This window comes from Homalodisca vitripennis, chromosome 6, assembly GCF_021130785.1.
Source record: "Homalodisca vitripennis isolate AUS2020 chromosome 6, UT_GWSS_2.1, whole genome shotgun sequence".
In the NCBI taxonomy this organism is placed as follows: domain Eukaryota; kingdom Metazoa; phylum Arthropoda; class Insecta; order Hemiptera; family Cicadellidae; genus Homalodisca; species Homalodisca vitripennis.
In genome coordinates, this window is record NC_060212.1 from 146,019,110 (window position 1) to 146,035,711 (window position 16,602).

The following is a 16,602-nucleotide window of genomic DNA, read 5'->3' on the forward strand; positions in this document are numbered from 1 at the left end:
CAAATTGCATGGTTGGACGTGCACCATCATAACATTCAATGGCGCTCAGCCAAATTCCATGGTTGGACGTGCACCATCATAACATTCAATGGAGCTCAGCCAAATTGCATAGTTGGACGTGCACCATCATAAACATTCAATGGAGCTCAGTCAAATTGCATGGTTGGACGTGCACCATCATAACATTCAATGGCGCTCAGCCAAATTCCATGGTTGAACGTGCAACATCATAACATTCAATGGAGCTCAGTCAAATTCCATGGTTGGACGTGCAACCATCATAACATTCAATGGCGCTCAGCCAAATTCCATGGTTGGACGTGCACCATCATAGCATTCAATGGAGCTCAGCCAAATTCCATGGTTGAACGTGCAACATCATAAGATTCAATGGAGCTCAGCCAAATTCCATGGTTGGACGTGCAACATCATAAAATTCCAATGGAGCTCAGCCAAATTCCATGGTTGGACATGCAACATCATAACATTCAATGGACCTCAGCCAAATTCCATGGTTGGACGTGCACCATCATAGCATTCAATGGAGCTCAGCCAAATTCCATGGTTGGACGTGCACCATCATAACATTCAATGGCGCTCAGCCAAATTCCATGGTTGGACGTGCAACATCATAACATTCAATGGCGCTCAGCCAAATTCCATGGTTGGACGTGCACCATCATAACATTCAATGGCGCTCAGCCAAATTCCATGGTTGGACGTGCAACATCATAACATTCAATGGAGCTCAGCCAAATTCCATGGTTGGACGTGCACCATCATAACATTCAATGGCGCTCAGCCAAATTCCATGGTTGGACGTGCAACATCATAACATTCAATGGCGCTCAGCCAAATTCCATGGTTGGACGTGCAACCATCATAACATTCAATGGCGCTCAGCCAAATTCCATGGTTGGACGTGCAACATCATAACATTCAATGGAGCTCAGCCAAATTCCATGGTTGGACGTGCAACATCATAAGATTCAATGGAGCTCAGCCAAATTCCATGGTTGGACGTGCAACATCATAACATTCAATGGACCTCAGCCAAATTCCATGGTTGGACGTGCAACATCATAACATTCAATGGAGCTCAGCCAAATTGCATGGTTGGACGTGCACCATCATAACATTCAATGGAGCTCAGCCAAATTCCATGGTTGGACGTGCAACATCATAACATTCAATGGCGCTCAGCCAAATTCCATGGTTGGACGTGCACCATCATAACATTCAATGGCGCTCAGCCAAATTCCATGGTTGGACGTGCAACATCATAACATTCAATGGAGCTCAGCCAAATTCCATGGTTGGACGTGCACCATCATAACATTCAATGGCGCTCAGCCAAATTCCATGGTTGGACGTGCAACATCATAACATTCAATGGACCTCAGCCAAATTCCATGGTTGGACGTGCGCCATCATAACATTCAATGGCGCTCAGCCAAATTCCATGGTTGGACGTGCGCCATCATAACATTCAATGGCGCTCAGCCAAATTCCATGGTTGGACGTGCAACCATCATAACATTCAATGGCGCTCAGCCAAATTCCATGGTTGGACGTGCAACATCATAACATTCAATGGACCTCAGCCAAATTCCATGGTTGGACGTGCGCCATCATAACATTCAATGGCGCTCAGCCAAATTCCATGGTTGGACGTGCAACATCATAAGATTCAATGGCGCTCAGCCAAATTCCATGGTTGGACGTGCAACATCAAAACATTCAATGGAGCTCAGCCAAATTGCATGGTTTGGACGTGCACCATCATAGCATTCAATGGAGCTCAGTCAAATTCCATGGTTGGACGTGCAACATTATAACATTCAATGGAGCTCAGTCAAATTGCATGGTTGGACGTGCACCATCATAACATTCAATGGCGCTAAGCGGAATTCCGTAAGTACAATTGTCACTTGTTAAGAAGTCATATGATTGTACTCTGTATGTTTGCAAGAGGAATGTATTCCAGAAATGTTTGGCCAAACGTATTTGCTCACGTTCAACCAATTTCTATGAGGTGACAGGTGTCATCATCTAACTCTGTGTCGCTAATTTAGAAGTTAAGTTTTTTAGAAAATCTTGTCCACAGTCAATTTATTTCCGAGATATTGTGTGAACAGACGGATATACACACAGACAGACTAAAATGAAATTTTTCTAGCGCCTGGGGTGATACCAATAACGCTTTAAGTGAGGAAACTACGTGATTGAACTCGGTATTGTACTTATAAATATAAACTAGCTCAAGGTACTTGAAGTGACATGAGTCGGATTATGTCTACATCGGTGTTTTGGCACATATCCATACAATGATTCAGGATATTGCCGGTGTAATGATCACTTTACTCGCACTTTTACACTTCACTCTGTGGTTGTTGTTAACACAAACCACTAACTGTCTGCCGGTGTTAAAGGTGTCATGGGTGGGCGATGTTATGTCTACATCTGTATATTGACATGGATCTCCACAATGACTCAGGATATTGCCGGTGTAATGATCACTTTACTCGCACTTCTACACTACACTCTGTGGTTGTTGTTAACACAAACCACTAACTGTCTGCCGGTGTTCAAGGTGACATGGGTGGGCGATGTTATGTCTACATCTGTATATTGACATGGATCTCCACAATGACTCAGGATATTGCCGGTGTAATGATCACTTTACTCGCACTTTTACACTACACTCTGTGGTTGTTGTTAACACAAACCACTAACTGTCTGCCGGTGTTCAAGGTGACATGGGTGGGCGATGTTATGTCTACATCTGTATATTGACATGGATCTCCACAATGACTCAGGATATTGCCGGTGTAATGATCACTTTACTCGCACTTCTACACTTCACTCTGTGGTTGTTGTTAACACAAACCACTAACTGTCTGCCGGTGTTCAAGGTGACATGGGTGGGCGATGTTATGTCTACATCTGTATATTGACATGGATCTCCACAATGACTCAGGATATTGCCGGTGTAATGATCACTTTACTCGCACTTCTACACTTCACTCTGTGGTTGTTGTTAACACAAACCACTAACTGTCTGCCGGTGTTCAAGGTGACATGGGTGGGCGATGTTATGTCTACATCTGTATATTGACATGGATCTCCACAATGATTCAGGATATTGCCGGTGTAATGATCACTTTACTCGCACTTCTACACTTCACTCTGTGCTTGTTGTTAACACAAACCACTAACTGTCTGCCGGTGTTCAAGGTGACATGGGTGGGCGATGTTATGTCTACATCTGTATATTGACATGGATCTCCACAATGATTCAGGATATTGCCGGTGTAATGATCACTTTACTCGCACTTCTACACTTCACTCTGTGCTTGTTGTTAACACAAACCACTAACTGTCTGCCGGTGTTCAAGGTGACATGGGTGGGCGATGTTATGTCTACATCTGTATATTGACATGGATCTCCACAATGATTCAGGATATTGCCGGTGTAATGATCACTTTACTCGCACTTCTACACTTCACTCTGTGCTTGTTGTTAACACAAACCACTAACTGTCTGCCGGTGTTCAAGGTGACATGGGTGGGCGATGTTATGTCTACATCTGTATATTGACATGGATCTCCACAATGATTCAGGATATTGCCGGTGTAATGATCACTTTACTCGCACTTCTACACTTCACTCTGTGCTTGTTGTTAACACAAACCACTAACTGTCTGCCGGTGTTCAAGGTGACATGGGTGGGCGATGTTATGTCTACATCTGTATATTGACATGGATCTCCACAATGATTCAGGATATTGCCGGTGTAATGATCACTTTACTCGCACTTCTTCACTTCACTCTGTGCTTCTTGTTAACACAAACCACTAACTGTCTGCCGGTGTTCAAGGTGACATGGGTGGGCGATGTTATGTCTACATCTGTATATTGACATGGATCTCCACAATGATTCAGGATATTGCCGGTGTAATGATCACTTTACTCGCACTTTTACACTTCACTCTGTGCTTGTTGTTAACACAAACCACTAACTGTCTGCCGGTGTTCAAGGTGACATGGGTGGGCGATGTTATGTCTACATCTGTATATTGACATGGATCTCCACAATGATTCAGGATATTGCCGGTGTAATGATCACTTTACTCGCACTTCTACACTACACTCTGTGCTTGTTGTTAACACAAACCACTAACTGTCTGCCGGTGTTCAAGGTGACATGGGTGGGCGATGTTATGTCTACATCTGTATATTGACATGGATCTCCACAATGATTCAGGATATTGCCGGTGTAATGATCACTTTACTCGCACTTCTACACTTCACTCTGTGCTTGTTGTTAACACAAACCACTAACTGTCTGCCGGTGTTCAAGGTGACATGGGTGGGCGATGTTATGTCTACATCTGTATATTGACATGGATCTCCACAATGATTCAGGATATTGCCGGTGTAATGATCACTTTACTCGCACTTCTACACTTCACTCTGTGGTTGTTGTTATCAGAGACCGCTTAACACGTTTTCGAGTGTTATAAGTAACAGTATTCAGCAAGATTATAGCAACATTGTACCTGTATTTGGTTGCAGTATCTGTTGTTGGTGGTGCAGGGAAAACAAATTTGCCTCACTTCTACGCTCAACTTAAAAACGGATTTTCGTCTAATTGTGTCTCTTATTTTTCGGCTCGTTAAGCTCCTCTCAGACTTTATATCGGTTATTGACAATACTGTTATCATTCTTCTGGTCACCGTTGTGAGTTATTTGTTCAATGTCATATAGTACGTTTTTTCAATAGCAGCTTTGTTGCTCGACAAGACTAAAGTGAATGGTAAATTTGTTCCATCTCTTCTTTATAAAACATAGTTTGATAAGTACTCAAATTGGCGGTGTGACGTATGTATTATTTTGTGTATATATTGGTTTTTAGAGTGATGCCACCACTACAATATGCTTCTTGTGGTGCATATTATGACGTGTGATTAAAAATACGTCTAAATCTTTTCAAATGAGAAATAATAATAATATTCTTGATTGCAGGAAACAATTAACAATAATTGTATTGCAAGCGTCATATAAAAATAAAAGTCCTAATCTAATAACTAACATAATTTTAATTATAAGTAAAAATAATAGATAAATAAATATAGAATTAAAATTACTTTTTGGGTACGTGACACCTGTCGCCGTTTCCTCAATAGTGGCTGAATTTTCTTGGATATCAGAAGGGGAGTTAGAAATTTTTTTATGTAAGTGAAGATTATCCCAGCGATCTATCGCAAACTCGCCAACTGAATAAAATGACCTAAAAGAAGTGTTTTAATCGAGATTTAAATTGTTTGTGGTTATCGACGCGTTTGATCTCTTCATTAGCCTTACACCAACCTGAGATGGCAAGCATTCAAAAACAGTAGTTCTGTGCTGTGCCATACGAAAGTTGTCCCGGCCTCTAGTTCCCTATTGGTGTACGTCGCTACCCCGAAGTGAGACGCGAATTTACACGACTCTCTTTGATTTAATTTGTAAATGATTCTGACAGCTTTCTTTTGCATTCTAAACACTATTTAATTTGTATCTAGAACAGCCAACCCTTAATCTCAGACCATAAGCTAAATGTGGATGTATTAGACCAAAGTAAGCTGTCTTCAGAATGTCCAATAAACAGAATTTTGCCAAATTGCGTAAGACATAAATGCTTGAAGCAACCTTTGAACAGACACTATCAATGTGATCGGTCCATTTCAGCCCTCGATCAAGGTGCATCCCAAGAAACTTGGTGGATTCTTCTTCTTCTAGTATGGTTTCATCCACCATCACAATTGGTCGGATTTCGTTTTCATGTTGCCGAAAACAGAAATTGATTACGCTTGTTTTTGAACAATTTGTTTTCAAATTGATTTTGGAAAAAAGATCAATGCATGAGTTGAGTTCTTCAAAGGCTTTCATTTCAAGATCTGGTTTGGTTTTTATCTAATGCAGCGAGTCGTATCGTCAGCATACTGAGTCATCTTTCCATTATGGATGGATGAACTCAATCTGTTGACGTAGACGAGAAATAGGACTGGCCCTAGAATCGATCCCTGTGGGACTCCATAGGGCATTTTAACTTTGCCTGAAAGGGTATTCGCAACGTGCACACATTGTTCTCTATCATTTAGGTATGAGAGCCATTTGTGAGGCAAACCACGAACACCGCTTGACCATAACTGGTGCAACAGTGTTTCATGATGCACACAGTCAAAGGCCTTTGAGAGGTCAAGAAATATGCTAAGCACATGTTCCCGCTTCTCTAAACCATCTACAACAGAATCAATGAGACTCGTGACAGCATCAGTAGTCGATTAGTTTTTTTATAAATCCAAATTGTTCAAACGTCTTCAAAACTTAGTTGAAATAATGCCTGTGGATAACTCTGCTACGAGGACGCAGTCTGGCGGTCAGATAAAGATTGTAAATATGTACTACGTGTAAAAATAACGGAAATAGGCAAGTAGTGTGGGGGCCACTACGTCCAGCACTGCCAGTAGATACGCGGTATCGGTATCGTATCACGCGGTTTGTTTGTGTCAGGATTAGTTGATGGTTTGTTGTGTTGTGAGTGGGAGAGGGAGCGCGGGGCTGCACCAAAATAATCAGCTGATCGCCACGCAGGGCCAGATGGTCCAGCGGCCCGGCAGGTTGGCCCCACTGCGTCTAGCAACAACACTTGGGTGTGGGATAGTTACACAATCATTCTTACCATTACCATTACATTCGTACCAAACACACAGAAAAAGGTGAGAAAAGAAAGGAATTTTGTAAAACCTGATTGAGTTTATCACTCTGGGACATTTAAAGACCTTGAGTCGAATAAGTAACTAATATTGAGTTGCGCGGAATTGTGAAGCAGATTATGTTTCACCTCCCTCAGCGGTTTGGTTCTGCTGTTGGTACAGTTGTAAAACATCCGTTTATTCCGCCAAGCTGACTGCTCAGAGCTTGCAGATAGCAGTGTCAGAGTTCTCACAATTAGAATCAGCTGACTAATCGTTAAATATCTGTTATGGGAAGAACAATGTGTTATAACCATTATCGATTGTGGATTTTAAGAGCCGGCTGTAGTAACAAGACCTTGAGTAATATTTCTAGATTCTTTCACGCTTATAATTTCTTTAACGCACAATCCTTGTCAGTTTTTTAAAAATCGTATCAATGAGTGGCTATTGCAATTAGGCGTATCAGAGGCGGAGATCATTATCACTGCCGGGTACAGGGGACCTGACCCTTGACCATGACGTTGTTACTATTACTAACCGAACACACACACACACACACACACACACACACACACACACACACACACACACACACACACACACACACACACACACACCTATCTCTCTCTCTTTCTCTCTCTCTCTCATCTCACTTCTCCATAAATTGATTATTTGAGTTTAGCAGCACATAAACCATTTTTATTTTGTTTCCACCGCTTGATTAAAAACAGTCACTTACACAGTAAAATTCAAGTAGCAATAGACATATATCCCCCTTTATCTTTTTTACCTTATTTTTACTCTACTACTAACATTCCAGCGTTTTATTTAAATTTTATGTTGGCGGCTAGATGCAACTAGGCCTACGCACAGGCAGATTGCCCATGTAGGCTTTCCAGTATTGTTATTTTCATTGTGCTATTCGTTACATTTTCTTACATTTCTTCTACATATATGAGCTGCTGTATATATAATAATAGCTATTTCATTTAAGAACCATTGTATATATGTTACATATAAACTGCTGGAATAAACGTTATTCATTCATTCATTCATTCATAAGAGCAATATTAGACGTCATACAGTTTTACGTCATATGTTTTATCGTAGCGTCAGCTTTTTTTCTGTAAAGTGTATATTTTTTTTAATACTTAAACAATTGAGTACAACAAAGTTTGAGATTCTTTTATGAATAACCCATAACAGTAGAAAAAACGAAACGCGTTTGGATGCGTATTAACTGGATTCATTTAAAATTAGACATTCTCCATAACTGTACGACTACTAAAGAGGGCTTTAAAGAGCACATGGTTTAACATTGTTCTTGTGGGGAAAAACTCAAGGTCATTTTATTACAACCGGATCTTCAAAATAAGGTTTCATTTGAATGATCAGGAGGAACAGAGCTAATTTTATCTTTATCAGAACAACTACACTTTTCGTGAAACTAATAAAGGAATTTCCTTAACGCAACGAATTGATAGTCAACCGCGTATATTGTAACATGATAAAAATGTTTACAGGTTTTTTTTTACGTTGATACATTTAAAAAAAATCAGCAATTAATGACGTAAATAATAGTTATATCGATGGAAGCCAACAAGTTAAAAGGATTTAGTGAAGTAAATAAGAATTATATCAGTGTGAGCCAATTAAATAAAGGATTTAGTGACGTAAATAATAGTTATATCAATGTGAGCCAACTAGTTAAAAGGATTTAGTGACGTAAATAATAGTTATATCAGTGTGAGCCAACTAGATAAAAGGATTTAGTGACGTAAATAATAGTTATATCAATGTGAGCCAACTAGATATAAGGATTTAGTGACGTAAATAATAGTTATATCAATGTGAGCCAACTAAATAAAGGATTTAGTGACGTAAATAATAGTTATATCAACGTGAGCCAACTAGATATAAGGATTTAGTGACGTAAATAATAGTTATATTAACGTGAGCCAACTAGATATAAGGATTTAGTGACGTAAATAATAGTTATATCAATGTGAGCCAACTAAATGGAAGGTTTTTAGTGACGTAAATAATAGTTATATCAATGTGAGCCAACTAAATATAAGGATTTAGTGACGTAAATAATAGTTATATCAGTGTGAGCCAACTAAATATAAGGATTTAGTGACGTAAATAATAGTTATATCAATGTGAGCCAACTAGATATAAGGATTTAGTGACGTAAATAATAGTTATATCAATGTGAGCCAACTAAATGGAAGGATTTAGTGACGTAAATAATAGTTATATCAGTGTGAGCCAACTAGACATAAGGATTTAGTGACGTAAATAATAGTTATATCAATGTGAGCCAACTAGATATAAGGATTTAGAGACGTAAATAATAGTTATATCAATGTGAGCCAACTAAATGGAAGGGTTTAGTGACGTAAATAATAGTTATATCAATGTGAGCCAACTAAATGGAAGGATTTAGTGACGTAAATAATAGTTATATCAATGTGAGCCAACTAGATATAAGGATTTAGAGACGTAAATAATAGTTATATCAACGTGAGTGAGCCAACTAAATGGAAGGATTTAGTGACGTAAATAATAGTTATATCAATGTGAGCCAACTAAATGGAAGGATTTAGTGACGTAAATAATAGTTATATCAATGTGAGCCAACTAGATATAAGGATTTAGTGACGTAAATAATAGTTATATCAATGTGAGCCAACTAGATATAAGGATTTAGTGACGTAAATAATAGTTATATCAATGTGAGCCAACTAAATATAAGGATTTAGTGACGTAAATAATAGTTATATCAATGTGAGCCAACTAAATGGAAGGGTTTAGTGACGTAAATAATAGTTATATCAATGTGAGCCAACTAGATATAAGGATTTAGTGACGTAAATAATAGTTATATCAACGTGAGCTGAGCCAACTAGATATAAGGATTTAGAGACGTAAATAATAGTTATATCAATGTGAGCCAACTAAATAAAGGATTTAGTGACGTAAATAATAGTTATATCAATGTGAGCCAACTAAATGGAAGGGTTTAGAGACGTAAATAATAGTTATATCAATGTGAGCCAACTAAATGGAAGGATTTAGAGACGTAAATAATAGTTATATCAACGTGTGAGCCAACTAGATATAAGGATTTAGTGACGTAAATAATAGTTATATCAATGTGAGCCAACTAGATATAAGGATTTAGTGACGTAAATAATAGTTATATCAATGTGAGCCAACTAAATATAAGGATTTAGAGACGTAAATAATAGTTATATCAATGTGAGCCAACTAAATGGAAGGATTTAGAGACGTAAATAATAGTTATATCAATGTGAGCCAACTAGATATAAGGATTTAGTGACGTAAATAATAGTTATATCAACGTGAGCTGAGCCAACTAGATATAAGGATTTAGAGACGTAAATAATAGTTATATCAATGTGAGCCAACTAGATATAAGGATTTAGAGACGTAAATAATAGTTATATCAACGTGAGCCAACTAGATATAAGGATTTAGAGACGTAAATAATAGTTATATCAATGTGAGCCAACTAGATATAAGGATTTAGTGACGTAAATAATAGTTATATCAATGTGAGCCAACTAAATGGAAGGGTTTAGTGACGTAAATAATAGTTATATCAATGTGAGCCAACTAAATGGAAGGGTTTAGTGACGTAAATAATAGTTATATCAATGTGAGCCAACTAAATGGAAGGATTTAGTGACGTAAACAATAGTTACATCAGTGTGAGCCAACTAGATAAAGAGATTGAAAATGGTTATTTTCATTGTCTTGTAGGTTGACGCTAATAATGTTTACGTGTCTGATTGTTGGTGTTTGAAGCTAATACAATAGGATATGTGAAAAAAATGAATCATTTGGTATTTTAACACTTTCTACATCTATTCTCCATCACGATCCGTAAAAAGGACTAATGATTAATTACCATCTTTAGAAGAAATACCCATATCGAATTTTACGAAAAACTAGGTTGTATTGTCGGTCTACAGTGCAAGTTGATTTTGCCTCCTGTAATCTTGACTTTCAACTATTTTATTTACAAGGGGTTTTCGACATTTTTTAAAAGGCCATGCAACATTTGTTTCAAATATTGTGTTCCTTAATATTCGTTATCTATTAACAGCTTTTTGTAAATTTGCGATATTTAAATATATATTGATATAAATTTAGATATATGTAGAAAATAAAAATATGCTCCATAGAAAGTACCGATTTACTGCCTATAATAAAACAATAGAGAGGGTCTGTGACGAGGAAATAAATACCGTTACAAGAAATTTGATATATGCTTGATATGTCAGGTAAGCTATATATACTTACCTGACATATAAAAAATTTCAAGATTTTAAATAGTAACCCTCTCAGCTTTTTAATATCCATACACTCCTATCAGGAGAGGATTTAAACAAAAACCGATGCAGACGAACAGCTTGCAGCACTCCAGTGAAATCAAGATGAGGTCGACATCATAAAGTCCGTATGACAATTGAGGGAATGGAAGGGGTCAATAAGAGGGGACGGGTGGGGATTCGCCGCCGGAGATACTGGCTCATCATGATGGTGGTGGTACCGATACTCGACTACGATACCAGCTGTTTCAGAACTGGCATTCCTTGACGAGATCTAGGCGCATGAATGAGCGTGCGCAGCGTGAGAACTCGTTTACCGTACGAGAAAATAATGTGTTATTTTTGTATGAAGGGAGAAGTGTCACTTTGTGCTACAAAAAGTTAGCTGAACAATTGCGAGGTTTAAGCCTATACTTGGTGTATCACAGGGATTTGTACTTGGACCTTCATTATTTACTTAGATTATAATTATCTAAGTTTTAAACGGATAATCCTTTTACGTTAATTTTTGTACTGATAATTTTTTAATCTAAGTTTTTGTGTAAAGTTTATAATTTGAATGCAGTTGTTAATGTTATCATTATTAATAAATTGAACAATTAGTAAAGTTGACTGAAAAGTATGGAGTTAGATTTGACTAGTACCGTCAAGGTTATCTATCATATTGGTTCCTCTTGGCCAATTAATTATGTGTATTGTCTAACAAATGTGTATAGTGTTACGAACTAATTATACCCAAACTGCACCTTAGGAACTTGATACAAGTGATTAACTAAGCAGTGGACTGGGCAGTTAATGTAGAAGCTGATCGTAAAAAGTTTTTTTTTACTTAATTTTAAGCAATAGAAATGGGTTTTAACATCCGTATTAAATTTTTAGTTGCAAAAAACTAGTAATTCTGAATTCGAATAATTATGACTGTGTGATTAATAACTGATTGTAGTTTTAGGAAACACATTTGAAGAAGTCAAATGTTTGCATCAGAAGCGGATGTTTGTTTGGTTTGCGAAAGCATAATAATATTGCCACGGGCCACTTTCGCGTATCGATGTTGAAATGTGCTTATTTAAGAATAATTTTGAATACATTAATGTTGTAAAAGAAACTTGTCAGCTATTTTAAATATGTTGGTGGAGATTGAGTGCAAGATAATGCGTACCTAACTACGAACTCCTGATAATAACTTTTCGATAAACCATAAAATGGCACCACAGCAATGAAGTCGAGCATGGAGTTCCCCTCTAGACTACATCAAATAATTACTGTAATTGAAACCCATGTCCAATTTAAAGCGGCTTTAAAACATTTCTGTGGACGAATATAGAATTCAAATAAAAAATTAAATAAATAAAATATCCTTATTGTAACAATAACCATGTTCTTTTTGTTATTGTAATTATTTTTAGTTGTTTATTTAAATTATATTAAGTAACCGTTAGTTTTAACAGCTCCTTTATTGGCTTAATGTATTATTCTATATAAATCATAATCAGTCCAATTAAGATTTTAAAGTTGGATATAGGACGAAGTGTAATTTAATTCTATAAGTAATGTGGAAATAAAAAAATTGTAATAAGTCACTCGGGCCATAAATAACTAGCCGGTTATGTTTTTATAATTTACATTATTTATTTTATTTTTTAATAACATCATTTGCCTTGGCACATAACAGCATATAATTGGCCACTACATGGTTCTTGTTGATTTTAATTTGTAATAGGCTACTTTTAAGGCGACGTGTTTGACAGTATAGAAACGATATACATATATATATATATATATATATATATATATATATATATATGTGTACATATAATTAATTGTATTATATTTAATTGTATATACATGAATTAAATGTTTATAAATGGCAATCGTTGAATTTAATTTCAATAAACAATGAATCACAAAAAGTTGCTCCGCAGGAACTCGAACCCGCCAAGAGATCCGGGTTCGAGTCCCGGCGGAGCAAGTACTGTTTGTCATTCTATGTCTATTGAAATTATATATCAAAATTCAAATATTTTCTGCCCGTGTACAGAAGTATATTGGTATGACGGTAAGCATTTTAAAAAGCCCAGTTTGTTTTTATGTTTATTTGGATCAATTATAAACATTAGTACCACAGCGTTAGTTTGTAAAAAATAAAACACGGCAAATTAGAAAGTAAAAAAATCTTGAACTTGAAAATATTTGGGCAACAACCCAAAACTAAAAGGCAAAAGATTATTTTTATATTTATATATAGAATCGTTTGACAGGTATTTGGTCTTCCGATCATATGTTAGTTTAGTTATTTAAACGCATGTGACAGATACGGCCAAATACAATATAATTTAATTATATATATATATAATATATATATATATATATATATATTATACAATAAATATAAATTATATTATACATAATATATTATATATATTTATAATATATATATATATATATATATATATATATATATATATATAATTGGGTTGTTGCCCAAATATTTTCAAGTTCAAGATTTTTTTACTTTCTAATCTGCCGTGTTTTATTTTTACAAACTAATGTTGTGGTACTAATGTTTATAATTTATTAAAATAAACGTAAAAAAACTGGGCTTTTTAAAATGCTTATCGTCATACCAATATACTGTACACGGGCAGAAAATATTTGAATTTGGTTATAACTGTAGCGTATGCTTTACGTTAGGTTAATGATATACGGTAAATTAAAACTGAGCCGCCAATAAAAGGCCGGCTGTGGTTCGGTTTAAACTTTTTTAACGCTTATTATATGAGAATGCTCAGTCTATTTCTTTCTCTGTTCTGTGATAGGAGGAGAAGTGGATGGGTAGGAAAAGCACTAGCTGGTAGATATGTTACAGACGGTGCCAGAAACAAAATATGTTCCCAAAATTCCTGAGGAGACATTGAGGGATCCTGAAGAAGCACGATATCTTACTGTTTGTACAATAATTTTATGTGGTGTCTCTAGGGCGAGAAGAAGCGGCAAGTGGAGTTCGAGAGAGTTCACACGCTACAGCTGATGTTGGAGAAGGAGCAGAGGTTCGTAGAGTGTCTGCGGAGCGAATTGGCCAAAAGCAACGACGTCAAGAAACAAGAGCAGCTCGTAGGAGCTGAGCGAAGAGTGCAGACCCTGCAGCAGCAGCTGCTAAATCTGTCCTCGCACTACGAGCAAGAGGTTAGAATTCGAGGATCGGACATTTTGAGTTTTGCTTGTATGATTTTATCTGATGTGTTGTTATGAATGAAATGTTCGTATTCGATGTTAGTTAGTCATCTTGAAAGTAGATGTCAATAGTTAATATTTTCAGTAGATTAATAATTATTGTAGAGTTATTTTTATTTTCGGTAACTGCTTTTATACAGGGTGTTAATTTGAAAACTTCAAATTCGTATTAAAAGACATAGACCAAGTATAAAAATTCTGTAAACGGGAGTGTATAGTACTAATTGGGGGGAAAAAATTATCAAAATGGGGGTGCTCATCCCCATGCCTCCCCGTACCCAAAGCCAAAATTTTGAAATGGCAACTAATACCTTGTGACACCTCAAATTGAAGCTCATAAAAATGCTGTATTTTGGTAAACAAATTGAAACTGGCCAAGCCGTTTGGTACCAGCAGCCAATAATGTAATTTCTTGCACAACAATTTTTAGTCTACAAAGTACTGTACTGCTGCTAATAACAACAAAATTACTCACTGAATACTGTTGTAAATTCTTTGTATACTCCAAATCAAATGTTCAAATCGGTAGCCATTGTTGTTTAAGCAAAAAACAATCTATTTTCTATAATAATTCTTGCATAACCTTTCTAAAAGTTTCTCTGCTTAAGCTTCTGCACTCAGCAGTGATCCTGTTTTTCAAGTCTCGGGACACCGTAATAGGTTTTATTTTCAACAAGATTATTTTCCATTCTATTCTTGTCAAGTGAGTTGTTTCTTTTCGCACAATATCGTAAATATTTTATTGAGTTTTTGTGTAGAAATTGGTCGGTGGCATGTCCACACTACATTTTAATAAAGGACAGCTAACACTATGGTTTGTGAAACACGGGAATGGTGATGAGACAGGGAAATTGGCCGGTAATGCCTCGCCACATATTGGGATTAACTTTTGGTTAGCGCTACCGTCCATTAAGTGAAAGCCTTCCTTATCTGCACGGACCACGGCGACGCATCGTCGGCATTAGCTGATTACCTCAAAATCATTAACAAAATGATGGATGAGGCTGTGTTTACCCCTGTCATGCAAATTGCCCCACGCAATAGATGCGTCGTTACTTTCATTTTGTTTTCATATAATCGTAGACTGCACAATTCACGCTGATTAGAACTAACACGTTATATGTAGCTGATCATTCTGTTAGTACACTTTTTATTGACCAACAAACTTACTAAGTCGAATTTTTCTTCGCCAACAGTCGATCAAAGTGATCGTTGTTGTCGGCTATTTTATCAAACTAAGACTGAAAAGTATTGGAAAACTTTCGTTTAAGTATTGGTTTATTGGTCGTTGAATAAACATACACATAATTAATGGTATGAAATTGATTGAAGCGGTATGGATCATTTTAAATCTTAAAAATTAAGCCCTGTTTCGGAACTTACATTATGATCAAAGGCACTAATGTATAATACTATACAATAGGCGCAGCGAATAGTGGAATTGCACTTCTTTGTGCAAACACTCGAATCGAAAGACATGAGCATGTTTATATGTGCCGCGCGTGGTTTATGTGCAGCATTCAAGTCTGAATTGTCTGGAATGCAGTATAATGTCGTTGGATCACATTCAAAATGCAGTACACATTCAACGATGGCGATACACACCGAACATCGCAGGAGGGCTTGTAGTGGGTGTGCGGTCGGGCGGATAGCGACGGACACGCCCCCATATAACTCATAGAGGATTTAACTGCCAGGTGCGTGAGTGTGCGTGTGTCCGTGCTGCCATATAGGACACAATCCGACGCTGCACGCACCGACAGTCGCGGGTAGTATGGAGCTGTGTACAAAGCGGAGTGTGACCTTTAGCGTGAAAGGTCGCGGGGCACCACTTTGGGCCCGGTTCCAAGTTGCAAATCCACGTAAATCCTTACAAACAAACACACCCACCTAAACACACTAATGAATAATCATGATCAACATTACCAAGTACACGGCACGTTACGAAATGTCACTGGTACTTGATCAAACGTGCCGATGTCGCTCAATACCCGGTGGTAATCACTCTGCCCTGACAGCTGCTCGGCGAGTGCATGTAAACACACTCTACTCTCGGGCCCGACATGACGTTATCTTCTGAGAAAAGTGACTTCATAAGGTCTATCTTGATGTGTTTCAAACAGCAATTTTGCCCCTTATCTCTTAACAGCCGCATAACGTTATCAGAACTAGCACTAGACGGATGATTTGTCTCAGTCTCACAATTCACCTTGTACCCACTTTGTAGTTGCACTTGCTGTGTGCTTGTGGACATAAAAGTGCTTTC

At 37.2% G+C, this 16,602-nt stretch overlaps 1 protein-coding gene across 7 annotated transcripts in view; it reads left to right on the forward strand.

The window, feature by feature from the left end:
• Positions 1-16,602, forward strand: part of LOC124364989 (rho guanine nucleotide exchange factor 11-like) — a 770,637-nt gene that overhangs the window by 113,373 nt on the left and 640,662 nt on the right. For all 7 annotated transcript variants that reach the window (XM_046820861.1, XM_046820851.1, XM_046820856.1 and 4 more), the window contains exon 3: positions 14,082-14,288. In XM_046820861.1, the coding sequence (XP_046676817.1) occupies positions 14,082-14,288 (207 nt within the window). The remainder of the gene's footprint in view (positions 1-14,081; positions 14,289-16,602) is intronic.